Raw genomic sequence first — 22465 nt, 5'->3', positions numbered from 1 at the left:
CATCAAAAGCGTAAACACAGATGTGTTTCGTAGTTTTCTCCATGTAATTGTTTTGAAAAACTGATTCCTTCATCATTTGATTTGATATCACTGCGTGCACGTCGACCCGCATTTCTTAAATACGTTTCTCCATTACTCGACTACGTTATTAATTAGAATGCAGGCTTTTAAGGTAGAAGAGGAAATTTATATGGCTTACATTTATGGAGGAAGTGCCAGGAATGCTGATAATGCTGTAACTCTTTATGGTTCAAATGGCTCTGAGCACTATGGGACTCAACTGCTGAGGTCATTAGTCCCCTAGAACTTAGAACTACTTAAACCTAACTAACCTAAGGACATAACAAACATCCATGCCCGAGGCAGGATTCGAACCTGCGACCGTAGTAACTCTTTATGCTCAGCGTTTTTCACACAGTGTGAGATCACGCGCTTCTTTTCGTTGGGTTGTTTGACAGTTCTTCATCGAGGGAACTGCACAACCACGAAAATGAAACCGACGAAAAACAGTTGGGTAATGGTAAGAGAGGGTAATGAAACTGCAATATTAGCTGCAGTGAATCATAACCCCCACATTAGCACTCGGCAATTAAGTTGGTAATCGGGAATTAGTCTGGATACTCTTGCCCAACTTTGAAACATGGAAGATATCATCCATTTCATATTTCTCTTCGTCAGGAACTTTATGGTAATGATTTTCCTTTTACCCTTCCTTAGCAAATTTCTTATCCGCAACGATATGGCCTCCTCCACAATTCCATCACTGTAAATTAGTAGCTATGCAGCTGGTGACTGTCTTCCGCCATATTTACTGCAGTGCACGACACTATGCCACTGGTCGCTGATATGGGCGAAAGTAAGGCATTTGTAAGATTGACGGATAGGGGGAAATAAACTGACGCACTCCACATCTAGTTCCACGCAGGTAATCGTACTTGCAGCTATGAATCGATAGAAATGTTTGGAGTTTAGCAATAGTTGGTTTTCCTTCACTAATTATCTTTTTGGAGAATCACTCCAGGCTGATGACTTTGACAGCTGGTACTATTACGTCAAATTATAAAGTTGCTTCCCGAATAACACGTTGCTTGCACACTACATAAGTAGGTATGAATGCCACTAATTCTGTGCTTTGCAGATAAACTTGATCGTAATATATGGTTGGCGAATAATTAATTAGTTACTGCTACTTTGATCCTGTTTTTGCCGGCAGAGGCAATATTAATAATTTTGCTTGTACTTTCGCGATGTATCAATTTTCCAATGGAAATTGGTTGCATACATCTATCTATTTTATTTTCAATATAAACCTAGTAAGGGTCACAGTCATTCGGTTTATACGTATAATTTTGAACGAGAGCATGTCCTTCATTATCGGTTGTACTTATAGCAACACTGTCATTTTTCCGTTCAGAGTGTGTAGAGATCTTATGAGTGGAAACACCTAATGCAACACTTTGGAAGACAATAATGGGCCGTTTGTCTGCCTCAGTGGCTCGTTTTCTGTTTTCGATTACTCGCTGGACTTCCGTATATACTACATCTTCGTAATGAATATCCTCAGCGTAAAGCACAATGACAACTTCTACGATAACAATACCTTGATGAATGTGCACACTGTGCGAGACACATGCATCGCCACATTCTCCGTATAAGCCCTACTCGTAATATTTTACAGAGCAGCTTCATAATATTTTACAGAGCAGCTGTAAGAAGTTAATAAACTGCAAAAAGCCGCATGGCTGCACAGTAACTCCACAGACACTGAAACATTGTTTGAGCGAATGGGTAGAATCGCGCTCCTCTGAGTAAACAAGGAAGTGTTCGCCGTAAATTGACTGGATTGTTCCTAGATATTTTGTGCGGTTGCGATGAAATGCAAAGTCTTTGTATTTGACGGTGGTACCGGATGGTAGTTTCAACCCCTTAACATGTTCCCACCAGGACAACGACTGCCTCATGATGCTAGCGTCTGACGATCGAAACGGGCAATAGTGAATCAAACTGTACGTTACATGTGGCTGTTTTAAGTTGTTTGTTATTTGCCTTCAGACCAATTTCAGCCAAACTTATTACACGTATGACTTACTGTCTGGAAACGAATACCGTAGAATTAGTGTACTCCTAGCAGTGTAGCACTCCTAGGGCTTGAGGGCAGGGCGCACGAGAGAACAGGGTGACAGGTAAGCATATTTCAGACAATCATGAAGAAATTCCAGCAAAACGTAATACATACATGGCAAACTATCTAGGAAAAATACTGAGCGGATAAGGTACCCTTAGAACCGCTGTTATTGGAGTGGATGTGGCACAGACGGACGGATAAAAAAAAACGAAAAGGATTGACGTTGGAACCGAATAGTTAGTTTACTCTGGTGGTTGGTTGGTAACAGCTGCGGTTACATTTCTTCCTTCGGTATTTGTGACGATGAAAATGTGAAATTCTAACAGGTTTCCTTCTTAACTGTAATATGCTGCATTTTCCAGTGAGACTCGTGTCATCGACCACGACCAATAAACCAAATGGGCAGTCTATGAAGTACTGTAGAGCAGATGTGAGATAGTCATATTTCTCCTATGGACCCTTTACGGTGCCTGCTCAAGAATTTGTATGTTATCGCACATCGAGTGGATAGCAAGAGAATTGATTATAATCAAATGTTGTGTTAAATTAATCTTAGAATCAACAGTTGAGAGATTTACTTTCGTAATTTGCATACTGTATTTGTACTTTTCAAAATATGTAGACAATGTAAGTTGAAAACCGTGTGCCAACTCTGAATTCCAATGCAGAAACTAGCCTTGCGCTGGCCATGCTCTTACCGACTGAGCTATCCAATCGTGGCCCACTATCCACCTACAGCTATGTTTGTTCAGGCACCTGTTTCCTACTTTCCAAACTTCACAGAAGCTCTCCTCCAGAGCTTGCTGGGTCAACACTGCTGGAAGAAAGGACGTAGCAGAGAAATAGCTTATCCTCTGTGTATGAATCGCTTCTGTAGTGAAGAGCATTTCCCAAGAAAGGCAAGGTTTCATGTTCATGTCCTAGTCCAACACACAATTCGCATCTTCTGGGAAGTTTAAAAACAACGCTTATTCCTTTGCAGAGGGAAAGTTCTGAAAATCTACTCTGCCTGACAAAGAAAGTAAAACACTCAGGACGAGGGGAGAAAACGAAATGAAACATCATGCGTTGAGAGGTTGTTTGATCTTCTTACTTCAGTGATTTGAAAATCAAGCCAAATTTACATAGAATTTAGCAATATAAGCTCACTTATCAGTATGAAGTTGTACCCCACCTGGCTTGGACGCATTAAATGAAATGTCGTGTGGCTAGGGCCTCCCGTCGGGTAGACCGGCCGCCTGGTGCAAGTCTTTTGAGTTGACGCTACTCCGGCGACTTGCACGTCGATGGGTATGAGGTGATGATGAAGACAACACAACACCCAGTCCCTGAACGGAGAAAATCTCTGGACCAGCCGGGACTGGAACGCGGGCCTCTTAGCACGGCATTCCGTCGCGCTGACCATTCAGCTATTGGGGGGGGGGGGGGGGGGGATGCTTGTGGATGCATCCAGTGATTCGTTTGGGAAGGGTGTCATAACGCTGTTGTATCCTTTCCTGAGGCAAGTTGCCCCACGTTTTATCGGGAACAGTTCTGGGAGTCTTGCACATTACAGGAATACCTCAACATAACGCAGAGACTTCATAGAGACACGTACCCTATGTGGATGAGCATTGGCCTGTTGAAAAATGGCACCTCGGTACTGTTGCACAGCAGGTAATACATGCGGACGTTGGATGTACGGATGTATCACTGCACCGTCGAATTTTCCTCAGTTAGTACCAACCCTGACCCGAAATCATACCCGGTGACTCATGCACTGGACGGTAATTCCCTACAGCGGCTGGTGCTGGTCTACAACCAATAGCGTGGGATGACACAGAATGTTGAAGGAAGTTCGTTACCTGTTATCAGATGACATGTGCAGATGTGAAGGGGGTTATGATGTACCTGATGCACGATACGGCGGTCCTGCCTTCTGGCGGTCGTACGTAGTCATCCAGAATCTTGACGACGAGTATGCTTGCCCTCATGCTTCCAACCAGTCCAGCATCGGCACACTGTCACACCCAAATACTCCACAAGTCTGGATGTTGCACGATTCGACAAGCTGGCCAAATATAGACCCACAATGATGCAACATTCATACTGTCAGCAGCTGATAATATTTCTTTCTGTGTCCTTCACACCAACATCTGACGTTGCTCACACCTAGGGATGGGCAATATTTTTAAAAAAATCGATGAATGTTGTATCGATTGTTAAGAAATGAATCTATATAATCTTGGCTCATCACTATGCGAGGCAACGGCCTTGCCGCAGTGGATGCACCGGTTCCCTTCAGATCACCGAACTTAAGCTCTGTCGGGCGTGGCCGGCACTTGGATGGGTTCCCATGCACTTTGCCATTTTTCGGAGTGCACTCAGCCTCGTGATGCCAACTGAGGAGCTACTCGACCGAATAGTAGCGGCTCCGGTCGAAGAAAACCACCATAACGACCGGGAGTGCGGTGTACTGACCACGTGCCCATCCTATCCGTATCCGCAGCTGAGGATGACACGCCGGTCGGATGGTCCCGAAGGGCCACTTGTGGCCTGCAGACGGAGTGCTCGTCACTACACGAGAGAAGTGTCGGGAGTGAAAAACTTCTGATATGTGTCCTGAGCGTGAAATATTGTACCTACCAAAAACATTTCAGACAACAAGATTCCTTTTTCCACTAAATACCAGTGCAGTAATGTGTGTGACTTTTGTGACGACTTTACGTTCCTTTCACAGTGTGTCTATCTTTTCTTGACGCAGGCACTCAGGGGATAAGGAGAGCACACATTCTGCCTCATATTCGGAGTAGGGTGTGGTAATTTCCACCATTCCCATACAGTGATGTCACCAAACGTTTTCGTTTTGCACCTCCTAGCTATCATTTGCAATAATAGAAATAACACAGGAAGTAACAAACTTCCAGGCACATACAGTGCAGATATATGTATCTTCAGATCTGGTGCTCATTTGTTGTACTGAGTAAGAAATTAAGTCAAGCCCGTTGTAAGACATTTACTGTTATATTGCAAGGACTGGTAGTAGCTGCAATGGGCAAGAAAACTGCCGATGAGAACTATAGCGCCAATGAGTCAGGAAAGACAGAAAGTAATAAATATCAATTTCAATACTTAATACAGTATACAATATCGATTAATCGATATATTGATATCTTACGTTTCAGCGATATATATCGTACTATTATGGAAAAGTATAGATATTTTGATGTATCAATATTTTTTGCCCATCTCTTCTCCAGCCCCTTACATGTCGTACTATGCTTGGTAACAACCTCAGACACGAACAACACTAATGCACTCTGATGATCTACCTGTCACAGAGACTTACAAGTCTAATCATTTACAAAACCAGCCACTGGTGTGTGCATGTACGAAGTTACACTGACAAACGACCACCTCTTCTGGATGCTTCACTTTTCTCTGCCAAGTAGTCTGTGTTTTTACACTAAAGAAATATTTCATTCCTTTTTCTGCCCAGTACTAGACTGGGACAATAAGGTAATCGGGATATGCTGGATAATGAGCCATCAGTTATAGATAAAGTGAAACTTTCTGTTGCTGAAGAACACAGCCAGCCAAAAACATTTTTAAAAAGCTTATCAGTGTTGTTACCGGTCTCGGGCTGCCACGTCCATTTACGCCTTCAAATAGCTAACAATTTTAATTGAAGTAATATTTTCATCAGCATCCTACCGTTACCATATGTACTGCATAAGAATATTTGAATACTTAGCGCCACGCTGTATGTTGTGTGGATAGCAAAAACATGCTAATGTGGTTGCCATTGATAAAAAATAAAGTGAAAAAGACTTGTTACAGTGGACGGCGTTTCGTTTTGTTTTCGTTCTTATGTCATTTCGGAACGACGCACAAAGTGTTGAAGTGTAAACACCACTCACATAGTAAACAAACCAATGTGGCACCCAAACACTTCACAATGTCCCTCATGTCTGTTGGAGCGTCAGATGTGTACTTCACATGTAATGCTTTTGTTTACAATTCAAAGACTGTCCGCTAAGCAAAGGTACCACTCATTTCCCGACAACCAAATCTCTCGACTAATTTTAGTCAAAGAATATGTGTAGGAGGTGCAACATACTAGAAAGTAGACAACAGGGTGTTTGAGTATTACAGACACAAACGAAACGGGTGGGTAAAAGAAAAATGGACAAGCAAATAATCCTAATGCATCGTGTCGCTGGAATCAGCCTCAACACGTACTTCTCATCACGTCTTTCATGTGACGCCAAGTGTCAATGGAAAACGTCGATTTGTTACCCGTTACAAACAAAGTGGTTTTTAATGGGGAAATTTACGTGTCATTTCGACAGAGCGCTCCCACATTAGTCTAGTGCATTGTCCTTTTCAACAACGCATATTAACAGGAACAGTAAAAGAGGAGGAATAGTCAGCACTCCAGCAGCGATAGCACCGCTCTGACTGGTCCTGACTCAGCAGCGCTACTCAGTCATTACTGCAGCACTGTCTTTGTGTCTTACTGTCCCGATAATACATATCGATAACACGAATATAGCACTAAGTTAATTTTGGACCACTCTGGCAAATGAGCATGTAAAATTCCACTTTAAAACTAATTTTGTTTGTAACTGGAATCAAACCGACACTTTCCGTCTAGTAAAAGACACGATGAGGAATATTTTTTTGGGCTGACACCGCAAAAAAAGTAAAAATAAAAATAAAAAATTCAAATATACGTCGGGAACGTGTCTTGACAACAGTTAAGAGTGACACTCGTAGATATTTACATCGTTTAAGATCGTCTTTACAGCTTAATAAATATAAACTCAGTCCATGAGCCCATGAACCCCCATCGGTACCGACCGATCGCCATGTCATCCTTTGCCAATGACATCATTGGATGCGGTATGGAGAGGCGTGGGGTAAGCACAGCGCTCACCTGGCCGTTCTCAGTTTTCAAGATCTGGAGTCGCTACTTGTCAGCCAAGTAGCTACTAAGTGGGCCTCATGAGACTGAGTACACCACATTCCAGTCCTCAAACCAAGGAAAAATACATGGCAGTATCGGAAATTGGGCCCGGGTCTGCAGTATGGCAGTCAGCCGCACTGACTACTCAGCTACGGAAGCGGACTTCGACAGTTTGATAATAAGTAGTATTTGTGCTTGCTTGAGTTCTTCAGCGACAAGCGACTTGGGTAAAATCGCGATCATGGGTAAAAAGAAAATCATAATTTGTGATTCCTGCATTCGACCTGGGATGTAACATCCTTGAGTCTATGCTGCCCGGTGCACTCCGCTATCGACTAGTTAGTTAGTTACATGTTCCAAAGATAATTTAAACGATTCTTTATCGAAATGATGTGGAACGAGACAGTTAACAGGATACGTGTAAATGATCAGTGTTAACATTACTGAACACTTATCATTTTACTCCTGCTCATGCAATTACACTTTTTACAGTGGTTAGCTCAAGTTCTACTTCGTCAGTGGAATAGAAGGAATTGTCCGGGAGAAATGGTTTTAAATTGTACTTTACATGTTCCAAAAATAATTTAAACGATTCTTTATCGAAATGATGTGGAACGAGTCAGTTAACAGGATACGTGTAAGTGATCAGTGTTAACATTACTGAACACTTATCATTTTAGACTGACGACCTCAGAAGTTAAGTCCCATAGTGCTCAGAGCCATTTGAACTTATCATTTTACTCCTACTCATGCAATTACACTTTTTACAGCGGTTAGCACTTTTTAAGTACTAATTCGTCAGTGGAATGGAAGGAATTGTCCGGGAGAAATGGTTTTAAATTATACTTAAAACTTGCTTCACTACCTGTCAGACTTTTATGTTATTGGGCAAATGGTCTTTCCTTCTCTTTTTATGCATACTGAACTCCTCTTTGAGCCACTGAGAGCTGAGATCTTTAACAACGGATTTTCCCTCTATTGTTGTCGGTATGTACATCACTGCGCCGCGCGAGGTAGCCACGTGGTCTGAGGCGTCTTGAAATGGCCCGGGCGGCTCCCCTCGACGGAGGTCTGAGTCCTCCCTGGGTGTGTGTGTTGTCCTTAGCGTAAGTTACTTTGAGTTAGATTACGTAGTGCGTAAGCTTAGGGAGCGATGACCTTAGCAGCTTGGTCCCTTAAGACCTTACCGCAAATTTCCAAATTTTACACCACTGTTCTTCTCAAACTGTGACAGGTTATTTATGGGTAGTTTCATTGGCAAAAATGTGTATTGTGACGGCGCAGTCAAAAGCCTAGCTTTTTGAAGAAGTGTCTACATATCTTCCGTGGTTGAACACCACCCATAATTCTTACTGTTCGCCTTTGTGCAGCCAATACTTTCTTTGTAAGTGATGAATTATGGTTCAAATGGCTCTGAGCACTATGCGGTTTAACTTCTGAGGTCATCTGTCGCCTACAACTTAAAACTAATTAAACCTATCTAGCCTAAGGATAGCACACACATCCATGCCCGAGGCAGGATTCGAACCTGCGACCGTAGCGGTCGCTCGGCTCCAGACTGTAGTGCCTAGAACCGCACGGCCACTGCGGCCGGCGTGATGAATTACTCTAGAAAATTATTTCGTACGACATTAATGAGTGGAAATATGCAAAATCTGTCAGAAGGTTGATACGTTTGTTTCCGACTAGCACTTATACGAAGAACAAAAGTAGCTGAACTTGACAGTTTAAAAAGCGAAGTAATATGATTCTTCCGGTTGAAGTTTTCATCAGTATGTACACTCAAAAATTTGGAGCATTCCATCCTGCTTACTGACTCCTACTCATGTGCTACATGACTTGTTGGTATGGCTGTATTTGTTGTACAGAAATGAATGTAGCTTTTTTCGAAATTTATAGAGAGTATATATTCAGAGAATCACTTATTGATTCTTCGAAAAATGTCGTGTACTAACTTTTGTGTTGCTTTCTCTCTAATGGGATTTGTTATAACACTAGTATCGTCTTCAGTTTTGCTCGTCGAATGTTAAGCGGAGGGCTGGTGTGGTTGTTGCAGCGGGAGTACGTTCGAGGGCCAGTGGCAGAATGGCAAGCGGCACGGGCTGGGCGTGGAGGCGCGCGGGCGCTGGCTGTACCGCGGCGAGTGGACGCAGGGCTTCAAGGGCCGCTACGGCGTGCGCCAGTCGGCCACGTCCAACGCGCGCTACGAGGGCACCTGGGCCAACGGGCTGCAGGACGGCTACGGCTCCGAGACCTACGCCGACGGCGGTGAGTACCCCCGCAGTCTCACTCAGGAGCAGCCGTGTGGGCCTTAGCCGGTAAACACCTCGGCTGCACGCTACAGATAACAAATAAGCGCTTTCGTGATGTAAACTGTGGTTATGTTCGTAGCAAATCCTTGGAGTTCTAAGTACATATTAAGACTGCTGCCTTTTTTTAAAAAAAATTATACGTGACTGGAGCAACAACCGTAGAATAAAATGTAGTGGAAGTAGTAAACATCTTATCAGTTGGAAACTGAAAGGTTTATTGAAACCGCTTTACCACGTTTTCAGGGTTTATGAAAAGTCTTCTTGAGAAGGAAAATATGGACAATAGACAACCAAATTTGTGTTTTTTTTCAGTTTTCTGCTTGTATCACGAAAACTATGAGTTTTTCGAAGATGTACAGATTTAAAGTAGACAAAATTTCCTACGAAACGCAGTATTTAGGTTTGAATTTTGACTAGCAGTATCAGCGCTAGAGCGCTCTGAGAAAATGCCAAAAACGCCCATTCTCACTCCATACAATTCGAAAAATGTAAATGTCATAAAAAAAAAAACGCCTTCACTACGGGAAATTACATTAATGATCTATAAGAGACGTCCGTAAAATTCATTTTTCTCACAAGGGGAGAGGGAGAAAAGCGAAAATTACGAAAAATGCATTTTGCGTCCTACAACCAAAAGACCCCTTCCATATGCCTCTCTCTTGTTGCGCTCTGCTTTCCGTCTTCCGTTTAAAAGAGGTTGTTCTGAATGAATTGATGGAAAGTATGTTTAATGAAAAGTTAATACATCATATCTGTAACATATTAGGTACATGACACTAGATAGAAAGATGAATATGAAACCTGTGTAGCAATGCACATGTGTCATGAAATGAGTCACTGCCGAAGCCTGGAGCGGGTCATCTGCTCGTGTAGGTTCTCCATCAGGAAAAGAAAGAATGCGATTTGTGATAGAATATGGGTGCAAAAGACAAATAAGTGAATTATCGACGTATGAAGGAATACCTGTACTACTCTCACATGCGACAATTTTTGTTACTCTTCTTTGTCTGGCTGTTCGTGGCACAGACAGTGTTTCTTGGGCACTAGAAGGTCCAGGGAAGATCGTTAGGGAAAGGAAGCTCCAGTGAAAGCGTCAGGCGCTGTGGAAGGTGCAGACTGAACAGTTTGTTGCTGTTCTTCAACAGAAAAAATTGTAGTTGAACGATTAACGTCGTGATAGAGAAAAATTGATTTGTAAAGACTCATAATGCTGAAAATGTTACACGAACTAGTTCTGCGAATATAAAATGAAAGGCGCGGATTCGAATCACACGTCATGCATTGTGGTGCATGTGTCGTCACTATATGTCTGTACGGTTTTCACTGACAGGTAGAGTGATTCACTAGAAAGGTTTGTGTACGTAAAGGATAGAACATAATAATGTATTTAACAGTCTGTGTTACGTTTGAACTTCATTTCAGCTCTGTTTCACAACCCAAAAATTAAAGAAATAGTTACAAGACCATGCAATGCCTATTATGAGTAGAACTAAATCGAAGAAATTGTTCTGTGTAACACTGAAGTGTTGGCTTTATGCTCGAAGCAACCAGAGCCACATTCAAGACGGGAAGAAACACGATAGAAAATTGCGCGGATGCTGCGTTGAGCAGGTTGGCTGGACTTTTAATTTCCGGATGTTTGCTGCCCGTTGCTACGGAAACCGTCTCCGTAAAAGATTAGCAGGCGCTGTGGCAGTGCGTTCTTTGTCACTAGAAGTTTCCAAGGCCACTAAAAATCATACATTGTTCTGTTTGAAAAAGAAGCTTCCTTATCTCGGTTAATATAAAACTCCCCAGCGACAAATGCTTGCCACTTTGCGTGCTAAACTCTCGGTATTTCGATGTATTTTTGATTTATTAAAGATGTTCATATTAGGAGCAAAATGTGTGTGTACTGTAGTGCTTCCTGAATATCCACATCTAACACGAAAGGAAACTATTTTGTCCGCTAGAAATTGCCCTCAGGACACTAGAAGGTTAATGAGCTGTTAGCGACCCAATTGCATTACCCTTTCAAACTTGGATTACAATTTCAGTGCTACGAGATACGGAATGATATGGCTATGTGGTTATGCTTTGAGCTGTTTGCATGCTTTAATATCGAAGAAAACTACAAGCAAAGGAGAAAATATGTCAGGGTAAACCTGCGTTATTTTCAGTGCATATTCTTGTCGGGAGACGTACTAGAATTTGGCAATTGACATTTGTTCTGATCTTCCACACTGCATCATACGAAAGTATATAGAAGAACAAGCGTAGTTTTGTAAGATGAGGCGCGTGCCTGAAAAAAAAAAATAAAAAAAAATAAAAAAAGCTAATTATGAGTTACCAGATACCACAACAACAAATTTAAAGTCAGTATGGTCACAAGATAATCATGTTTTTTTAATGTTACTCAAACTGGATTAGAAGAAGGCTTAGTTATTTACTTACTCTTGTTACCTAATATTCTATAACAGGCCGTATTTTCCGTTTACAATGTATTCCTGCATTCACTTAAGGCAATAATGATTCTATGGTTGAAAATATTATTAGTTTCACTATTAATACTGCAAATATTACCTCCATCATTGACCAATTTGCTGCTACCAGTACATCTACATGTGTCTACCTCCACCATTATTATCTCTGCTAACTACAATGATGGATGTTCATCGAAAACTATCTGTTTAACAGTTTTTGCATCTGCGACCCCTCACAGTCAGTCAGATGCAATTCGACCCGTAGGTCCACTGCGTTTGACAATTTACTTTGTGAGGAAGACACTGAACAATTTAATTTTGCAACAGGCAGTAGTTATTCATACCTCAATCATTAGGCAAGGATTGACCATCGGATACCAGGAATTGTACATCAGCAACACCACAGAAAATGCCGCAGTGATAACGTCGGGAAATGTAGGAAAAGCTTGGGTTAACAATGTAATATGTTTACTGAATGGTCTTTTACAATGCGCTGCAGCTCGAAATGCATTGCGACATCTTTTTAATTTGTCATAAAACTCGCAAATCTTGAAATAATACTCGTTTTGTGACTGGCATTGTCGGTGCAATAATTTATTTTTTTATTTTCTACTGAAGAACCAACGGAAGACACACACCAGGGTAGCAGAAGAAAATTGACAGAAGGAGTGCACCTTTACTCGTTGCATTTATGGCTACCTTAGGTCTGTGCACTCTTGCTTCGTTTGCATAACTTAAATAATTACCGAAAACTGTCTGTAATCGACAGAGGCTGTTCTAGGACACAACGATTTATAGAAACTTCGGTTCATGGCCTAATCCTGTTTACGTATCTCATACGTCATAAATAACGCCTCGTATATAATAAGTGAATTCAGTACTACGTTGATTAATGTAATTTTATAAACTAATTCTATGGCTAACATTTAACTGTATGAAGGATATGACAACACTACTTCGGGAAATATGCTGCAGAACATTTCCCAAAGCGCTTTGCAATAACTACGACACGAAGTTGTAACTTAAGGAACGTATCAAGTACCTGACAGACCACCTCGTATTAAATTGCGGTCATGATGGGTACAACGCCTTTAGCCTATGGAGTGAAAAATACGGGATACATCTTCAGTAAAACAAAATTCAGACAATGCGCATGCCTACCGCCAGAGCTCCAGCGTACCAAACGGGTTGAGGTGGATTACATTGTTTTAAAATCCACGAATTCGAATAAAGGACTTGCGGATGTGTAAGCAAATAGTGGACTTGTGGATGGGTTTGGTTGTGGATAGCATTTTCCTTGTTCGCACATACCCCTAACGACCTCTAACCTTCACCGCTTGGTGCGCTGCAGAAAGACACACATCCCACCCCCGGGCGCTGTTCGTTGGAGTAATAGCGGTAAGCGTTTTGCAGCAGCTGTCGCTCGTAGTAGGAAGCGTCGTACTTACGGTGCAACAGGCAAAAGGAAGCAGCAGCTGAACGATCTGGAGACGGCAATGACACTTGTTCTCAGGGATAAAAAACAGCGTGAGAGAAAAGACAAGATGTGTAAGTAAAATATTTGTGTGTGTGTGTGTTTTCTGAGCTATGCATATTAATCCTCTCTGAACATTAGTGACATTGAATCTAATAATTTGTAATATTAAAATTTGGTGCCGAAACAAGGAGGACACCTGTTGCGAGCGTACTGGTTGATTATTGGTCTACATATGTCTGTACGCGCACGCTTTCAGGTGTACTGTGTGTTCGCAGTGCTGAGTCTTGGCGATAACGAAACGTTCGCTCTGTAGTTCCATAACAAACAATAGAAGCGAAATCCCTCTACAAAACAATACGTAAACAGGTCACTTTACGTTTGGATTAGACTAGATCTGTAAGTCAGATTGATACTTGTGGTGCCTCCACGTGAGTCCTGGAAGCAGAATATTGTCCAGGCCGGCTACAGAAACCCTGGGACGATTGAATATATTAAATGATCCAATCTAGGATTTCATTGACGATACGAAATATGAAGTCGGTAGCGACAAGTAAAAAAAAAAAAAATCAGACCAATGGCGGTGCGCTATTCTAAACGCTAAAGCCCTATTTTTAAAGTTTTCAGTGTTTCCAGGGGGTTGACATAACACGGATATTCGTTCAGCACTGTCTACGTTGCTTCGAGTCGTTTACCTAAATACGAAGCTATCCACTATTAAATTACACGGATATGCGTGAGATGTACAAACTTGGCATAGATCATGGGAGCAGTTTACAGATTCTATAGACGAACACTTGATATGGAAATGGAAATGAGCGTTAGGCGTCATTGTCCGGGAGGCCCCTTACGGGGCAGGTTCGGCCGCCTTGGTGCAGGTCTTATTACATTCGACGCCACATTGGGTGACCTGTGCGCCGGATGGGGATAAAATGATGATTAAGACAACACAACACCGAGTCCCAGAGCGGAGAAATTGCCCGACCCAGCCGGGAATCGAACCCGGGCCCGTAGGACGGCATTCCGTCACGCCGACCACTTTTTTTTTTGATCGTTATTGATCGTTGTGTTTGGTCGTTGCGGACGTCGCAAGACATCCTGTTCAAGTTCGGTGGTTGATCCTTCCACTCAGTTTTTTATTACGGAGGCCAACCGGACCTCTGACCGAACACGCTGAGCTACCGTGCCGGCACCACTCAGCTATCGGGGCGGACAACACTTGGTGTTGTGAACTGTTGTCGAGCATGTATTCTTCCTAGAGTACACGAAAGGAGAACCTAAAGAATTTTTTTCAGTGGTATCGCAGTCTCCACATAAACCTATGATGGAACAAAACAAATTTCATAGCTGATGGTAGATGAGGCTGTTTGCTCTCTCTCCTGATTCCGCAACACACGCCAAGTCGTGTGACGAGGCCTTCAGAATATAGTGGACCGGCCGTCGGGTGCGGTCAGCCTCAGCACCTGCAGTGGCGGCAAATCAATTCCTTCTCCGCCAGTGTCAGCGAGCTGCTCGCAACACGAACGTGGCTAGCTAATCATTCAACAGCCCGTCCCACTGGACCGCTACATAATTACGAGCCTGCACGCCGACAGGAAACACCAGTTTAAGCCAGCCGCAACCTGCCACCATCAGTTACCTACTCTTTGATCTTGCATAAGTGGCTACCTGAGGATCAACATCTTTCGAATAAACTGTGGTACAGCCTCTCTCTCTCTCTCTCTCTCTCTCTCTCTCTCTCTCTCTCTCTCTTTCACCCGAGCGCGCGCCGAGGAGAGAGAGAGAGAGAGAGAGAGAGAGAGAGAGAGAGAGAAAAAGTCCGAGGTAGACAAATAAAAAGTAGCAAAAATAGTCACTATGAATCCATCACTATTGATCATCTTTCATTATCCTCTATTTTGAATCTATAGAGATAGCAAGGAAGTAAGTTCTACTTTGAAGTACAGTTGTTGTTGTGGTAGTTATTGTTGTTGTCGTCGTCGTCGTCTTCAATCCAAAGACTGGCTTGATGCAATTCTCTACGCCATTTTATGCTGTGGAAGCCTCTTCGTTTGTGGGTATTTGCTGCAACCTACCTCCATATGAAGCCGCTGAAGGTATTCAAGACTTGGTTTCCTCCACAACTTTTACGCTCCACACATCCCTCCATTACCAACTTTAGGATTCTTTGATGCCTCAGGATGCATCTCATCAACCGAACACTTCTTTTAGTAAAGTTGTGCCATACATTTCTTTTCTCCTCTTTTCAGTTCACTATTTCCTTATAGGTTATCCGATCTAGCCATCAATCTTCAGCATTCTGCTGTAACATCACATCTCAAATACGTCAGTTGTCTTCTAGTCTGAACTCCTCATCGTCCACATTTTACTTCCGTACAAGACTACGCTCCAGACAATTACCTTCAGAAAATACCACATAACTCTTACATTTGTATCAGGTGTTTACAAATTTATCTTTTTCAGGAATGCTTTTTGTGGTGTAGGCAATCTGCGTTTTATATCCTTTCTAATTTGGCCATCAGTCACTTTACTGCTCAAAAGTCAAAACGCGTCTGCTAATTTTAGTGTTTCATTTCCTATCTTAGTTCCTTTTGCGTCATTTGATTTAATTATATTGTATTTCATTATCCTTGTTTTACCTTCTTGATTTGTTTTACTTATCGTATGATGACTGGAGAAAATACTAGACAACTATTTACAACAAATATATACATTTCTACAAAGATACAATCTCAGTTAGTAATGGGTTCATGGACCTAAGTCCAGGTTTAACATCCAGTCAGAAGCTTCTGTATACAAACTGTGGTCTTCTGTTGTCGCTTTGAATGCTCTAAACGAACAATTAAATGTTTTATATGTACTGTTTGCTATTCTTTGTCGCAGTGGTATTGAGGAGAGGACCTCCATCCCTATTAGAACAGCTGTGTTCCACATTTACCGCGGTCAGTTCCGATTCTATTCAGTATGCAACAGTGGCATTGCAGATAAAAATCTGCTAGTCGCCCCCAGGGAATTAGTTGGTCATGTCTCGTGGAAGCTTGCTTTTGCCATTGACTGTTCTAGGCATCTTGCATTTTGAAATATCTATGATGCAGGCTGTGTGCCACGATGGTTTTCTAGATCTTAATCGCTGAGACACTGAAAATGAATTTTCTAAATGACATGATAATTGTAGTTTATTTTTTATTCTTGTCCACAGGTTCGCTGATGACTGTGATCTTAGTATGGGTGATGGGAAAACATTAGTGAGAACGGGTAGCTAGTACGTTTGCTTGGGACGATTACACCTTGTTATGAGGCCCACTGCTTGACTGAGCTGTGTGTCAATTATTTTGGTGTGAGCACTATTTACCCACGTGGAACAAGATTATTCTGCGACAGAGTATGGAAGAGCTGAAAGCGATGATCCGATGACTGTTGCAATGGCATCCCGTCAGTACCTGTTAACTTCTGGAGTACATTGTTCCGCGTTTTGATTCCAGTTGTCACATTACGGAGATGGATTTTATATGTCAAAGACGTGTTTAGGGTCACATGTAGTTATTTTGATGTGTTCCAGTATTGGAGAGTTTGACCTCTAACTGTGATGCTGGGTTTGAAGTTTGCTTGTATATTCTGTAGTTGGAAAGCTGATGTTCATCTTGCAACCTTTTTTCAAGACGCCATCTATTCCGTTCACCTAAACTTCCCAGTTCTTTGGAGTCTCTAACAGAATTACGATGACATCGGCGTAGCTCAAAGTTTTAAATGCCGCTCTAGGAGCTTCAACTTCCTTTGGTGTATTAAAGAATAAGTTAAAGTAGATTATATACACAGATATTGGTAATAATGGTGTTTATTACATGGGTAAGTGGGTCTATTAACCAGTTTCCTTATAACTCCTTGCATTAGTACTATGACCTTCTTATGTTGTAGTTACACATACCTGAACAGACAACAATAATGTTATTAAGTTAATTACATAAAATTACAAATTAACATTTAATCTTGACAACTAGGCCGCAGTACTTTAAGTCACTTCATTGGAGTCTTTAACGTGGAAAAGTCAGTTCTCGTGCTTTATTCAAAGTCAGGCCCTCTGCTCCACACTTCTTGAAGGTCTCACATCTGAGATGTAGAGCCGCATATTCCACAATCAGTATGGGTGCATTATTATTTTCTTTAACATTTTTCCTGGACCAGGGTATCCGCAAAAGTCAATACTAGCTTCAGTGAATTGCAGGTCCAGCTGCACTAAAATTTTTGCTCTTGAGTAAAACCAAAACGTATTCAGTTGATCGTCGACTGTTGGTCACAGGAGATGTAAAAGTCCATAATCCTCTCCTACCGGTGCCGAATGAGACGGGCGTCATAAGGGGGGGGGGCCTATCCCGATGTTCTCTCCCTTGGCAATCGACACTGAAGTATTTGATGATTTTCATGACAATCCTCAACGATTTTAAGCACATTGTATGTGGGTTTTGCATGTACGGAGCATTACCTGTTATGGAAAATGCATCCATCCTGATTGCAGAATGGTACTCCAGGATCGGGAGCCATTGGGAACATTGAAAAGGAAAGTATGTCAGAAAATGTATTTTTAAAGACAAGAGAACATGCTACCTGCCTGCTGAGATGTTGGTCGTAGCGTAGCTGCAGTGATAGACTAGGCCTACTTCCTTCGCCTAAATTTTCTACCACTGCTGGGAAGCATTTGGTGGGTCTACTCTCACTTCGTTTTCATGGAGGCGCAAGCGTCATAGCCGTAAAGCGTCTGTTCTCTAAAATCATTGCATCAGCTTTCTCCAACAACTCCTCAGTAAGTTTCGACTGTCGCTTGTTTCACCATTCGCCGCCGGATTCCTCGAGGTTTGAATTGAATATTCGCGTGCAAGTGCTGTGAATTGAAGAAGTGAGACCTTCAAGAAACTATTACTTTTGGGTGTCGGCCAGAGCAACTGACTCTGATCAATGACGAGAGGACTGTCAACTCCACGCTAAGGACTTCGGTCAAGTGGCGCCAAGTTCTGCAAACTGTCAAGCGTTGAACGTTAATCTGAAATTATTATGTAATTCACTTGTTAGTACTATAGTTATCTATTCACGTATACGAAATTGCAGAACTATAATAATATAATACTAATGCAAGGAATTACATAGAAAAGCGTAAAGATTCGCACTGTTTCATTTCTGTGAACCTTTCAGATTTGAATGTGACCCTGTGCCGTATCACGCACTATGAATTCAGAATCGGATCGTTTTGTGAAATGACTTTAAGTATATTATTACGAACAACTGTTACCACTCATACACAACTCAAAAGCAAATTCAAATGGCTAATTATTCTTAAAGAAATTATAAAATAAAAAACAGCAGTCTTTGCGTGTGTGCCCGCCAGGATTCACTGATAAGATCTTTCTGCTCGGACGAGAGACCTACTGGCCCCCGCTGTCATTACGCCGCATGTCCTCATAAAAGAAAATATTTCGAATGAGTGCTTATAAAATTCAACCTTATGTTTATGTGGCAAAAATTCCGACACAAGCTTCAGTTGGAAGCTTAGACGGGCCATAGTATTCGCAGCATTTTGTCAATAATCGAAGGACTGTAACATTCGTCGCTTGATTTCAAGAAGTATTGATGTTATCCTATCCATACATTGCTTTATAGTTGACGGAATCTGATATTTAATTACTGAGTAAGATTTGAAGCAGCGTTGCATGCCTTGAAACGAGATACCTTGAAGCTGAATCAGGGAATAAGAATTCATTTGAGTTTGTTGTGATGGCCTGTGTCCGTTGAGGGAAAATACGTTTCAGGGACATTGACCATTTAACATGTGCTGAATCGATCGTTGCTGAATATCCAACTGGGTCTCGGATTAGAGAGCGATAGTAGCCGATATAGCTATCGCCTTTACTCCGCTGATAGTAGTCTGATGGGAATGACATTTATAAACTCCCCTGAAATGTCATTTATTGCTCATGCAGCATTTGGTGAAAGTATATTATTATAAATTATAAATTATAAATCTATGATCCTTACATTTGTGTAACGTAAAATTGTAGTTTGAAATAATGTTTTTACCTTTTACACGTATGATAAACTGTGTTGAAACTGAAATTTATTGAATAATTTTGCAGTTGTATTTGCAATACCGTATGTCATATTATGAATTAACTTCAGTGACGTAAAATTACGGGAATACAGAACTAGATATCGTTGCTGCTCAGACACAGTAAATGTTCTTGTTGCAGTGAAACTCAAGGATATGTTGTGACAATACGAAGATTATTTAGTTTACGTAGAGAACTGGAATTATTAAGTACCCATTATCGAGAGAAATACATTCTAAGACGAAAAAAACGACGCACCGCTAAGCAATTATCCGAATGAGACGGAAAGCGGTAGATGTGACGTTCATGTACAGACAAACAAATGATTAAAATTCAGAAAAATTTGATAATAAATTCAAGAGAAAGAGCTTCATAAATTCAGCAAGTCAGTAACGCGTTGCCATTATGCAGGCAGTTACTATGCTTGGCATTGGTTGATAGAGGGATATCGTGCCAAATTGTGTACAACTGGCGCGATGGTCGTCTAAATCTGGAGATGGTTGGAGGGCAACGTCCTCAACACTCCAAACGTTCTCAATTGGGGAGAGATCCGGCGACCTTGCTGGCCAAGGTAGGTTTCGCCAAGCACGAAACAAGCCTGTACGGGTGGGCATTATCTCTCTGAAATGCAAGCCCGGGATGGCTTGCCATGAAGGGCAACAAGGCAGAATATCGCCGACGTACCCCTTTCCTGTATGGGTGCCGCGGATGACAACCAAAGGTGTCCTGCTATGAAATGAATGGCACTCTAGACCATCACTCCTGGTTGTTGGACCATATGGCAGGTGATAGACAGGTTGGTGTGCGACCAGTGTCCAAGGCGTCTCCAAACATGTCTTCGACCTCGAATCTCATTGAATAGAGTAGAATTCTCTTGAGTGATGCGTCCCGCTTCGAACTAAGCCTCGACGACCAGCGAAAACGTATCTGGAGACGCCCTGGACAGCGGTGGGATACCAACCCGAGAGTGTCGCCCGCATTACGGACCAACAAGCAGGAGTGACTGTCTGAGGTGCCGTTTCATTTCATAGCAGGACCTGTTTGGTTGTCATCCGGGATACACTTAGAGCACAGCGGTACGTTAACGACATTCTACGCCTCGTTGTGTTGCCAGTCCACACACGGCGAGAGTTTCTACTGCTTGCCTTCGTACTTACCTAACCCTACCTTGGCCAGCAAGAGTACCGGATCTCTCCCTAATTGAAAACGTCCGGTGGATTACCGGCAGGGACACGCCAGTTGCACAGAAATTGGGACGATATCGTCCAGAAGGACATCCAACAACTCTATCAATCAAAGGCAAGCCGAATAGCTGCTTGCATAAGGGCCAGATGTGCACCAACACGGCCGGCCAGAGTGGCCGAGCGGTTCTAGGCTCTTCAGTCTGCAACCGCGCGACCGCTACGTCGCAGGTTCGAATCCTGCCTCGGGCATGGGTGTGTGTGATGGGGACTGATGACCTCAGATGTTAAGTCCCATAGTGCTCAGACCCATTTGAACCATTTGCACCAACGCGTTGTTGGCTTGCCTGGTTTGCAAACCTCTTTCTGTGTCATAAATCATCCAATTTTTCTGAAATTGTGATCATTTGTTTCTCTGTACATGTCCGTCAGATCCAACGATTTCCGTCCGATTAGGGTAATTTCTTAGTTTTGCATCATTTTTTTCTCGTAAAATTATACTTTATTATAACACATAAAAAGCCTTTAATAAAAACAAATTAACAATGGAACTGTCAGTAGAAACTGATAATATCACACAGTATGCACGTGGTACTTGAGAGAATTACCTGCGATTGTGGCTGTTCCATTGTGTTTGAATCGAATGTAGTGTCTGCCGCACGAACGTTTCATTAGATTATGGGACGCAGGAAAGAGAGACTGCTTGTTCACACTGCTCTGAGTTGAACCGTCCTCGTACATGATTTGTTTCCAATGAGACGCATATCAGTCGTGGTTTTCAACGTGGTTGATACACTCTCAGAAAGGAGCTGGTACATCACACGGAACGTGCTTCTCATCGTGATTTTCGACCGCTGCGCTGCTCAGCCACAGTTGTCCGCTATATCTGGCGCGCAAACTGCTCAGTTTGTTTACGATAATGGGAGACTGTAAAGCAGGCAAGTTTGCTCTGTTAAAACGTACTCCTTTGTGTACGTGCTAACCACGTTATTCTGTCTGTGGCATGCACTGTGCTGAATTGCGAAGGAAACAGGCAGTGACGAAGACCGTTGTTTTGCAGTTCATTCGTCGATCTTCCCGGGCAAGCTCACAAACTCGGACGAACTCACTCCAGAACGGAGAGCGTATTTATTTATACATATCCATTATAGTAGTGTTTAAAAATTTGGAGTAAATCCGTAAAGATCTTTTCGAGCTTTTTGGTAACATTGTCCCCCTTTTCATATTACATATTCTTTTATATACATGTAATATATTACAAAATTATATGTCCTACTTCCTCCCCAATGTTCATTACAGTATCGTGTAAAATTTTAAGTAAACCTACCAATAACTTATCGAAATTTGTTATAACAGCGCTCCATCAATTTTTTATATATATATATATATATATATATATATATATATATATATATATATATATATCTATAACAAAAATATACAGCATATCTGCCTATGTCCATCCGAATGTTAGATCTGTGGTAACTACGCTTCCTTGTTATATTATTTACATATATTACAATGTCCGTCCAAACGTTCGTTGGAGTGTCGTGAAAAAATTCTTAGTAAATCGGTTCAGAAATTTTAAAGATTTCATGTAACACCATTTCTCCTTGATATATTACATGTGTTTATATATATATATATATATATATATATATATATATATATATATATATATATATATATATAATTGTCAAGTTTTTGTTATGAAAATGTACGACAGCGGAACTGTCAAACTGAGCGCATTAAAAAAAAAAAAATCGCTCGAGCCGTTCTCAAGCGATGATCTTTCACAGCTGGTTTTAATTTCCTACTCTTCTGCTGGATTTTCCAAAAATTTTCTTGCACACAAATCTTGTCCTGGC

The 22465-nt window shown here is 41.8% G+C and overlaps 1 protein-coding gene across 1 annotated transcript in view; it reads left to right on the top strand.

The window, feature by feature from the left end:
* LOC124615806 (junctophilin-1) overlaps window positions 1-22465 on the top strand; it is an 873471-nt gene that overhangs the window by 291509 nt on the left and 559497 nt on the right. Inside the window, exon 2 of the mRNA XM_047143946.1 lies at window positions 9130-9341. Within this exon, the coding sequence (XP_046999902.1) occupies window positions 9130-9341 (212 nt within the window). The remainder of the gene's footprint in view (window positions 1-9129; window positions 9342-22465) is intronic.

This window comes from Schistocerca americana, chromosome 5, assembly GCF_021461395.2.
Source record: "Schistocerca americana isolate TAMUIC-IGC-003095 chromosome 5, iqSchAmer2.1, whole genome shotgun sequence".
Taxonomy (NCBI): domain Eukaryota; kingdom Metazoa; phylum Arthropoda; class Insecta; order Orthoptera; family Acrididae; genus Schistocerca; species Schistocerca americana.
This window is presented reverse-complemented; position numbering and strand designations above follow the sequence as displayed.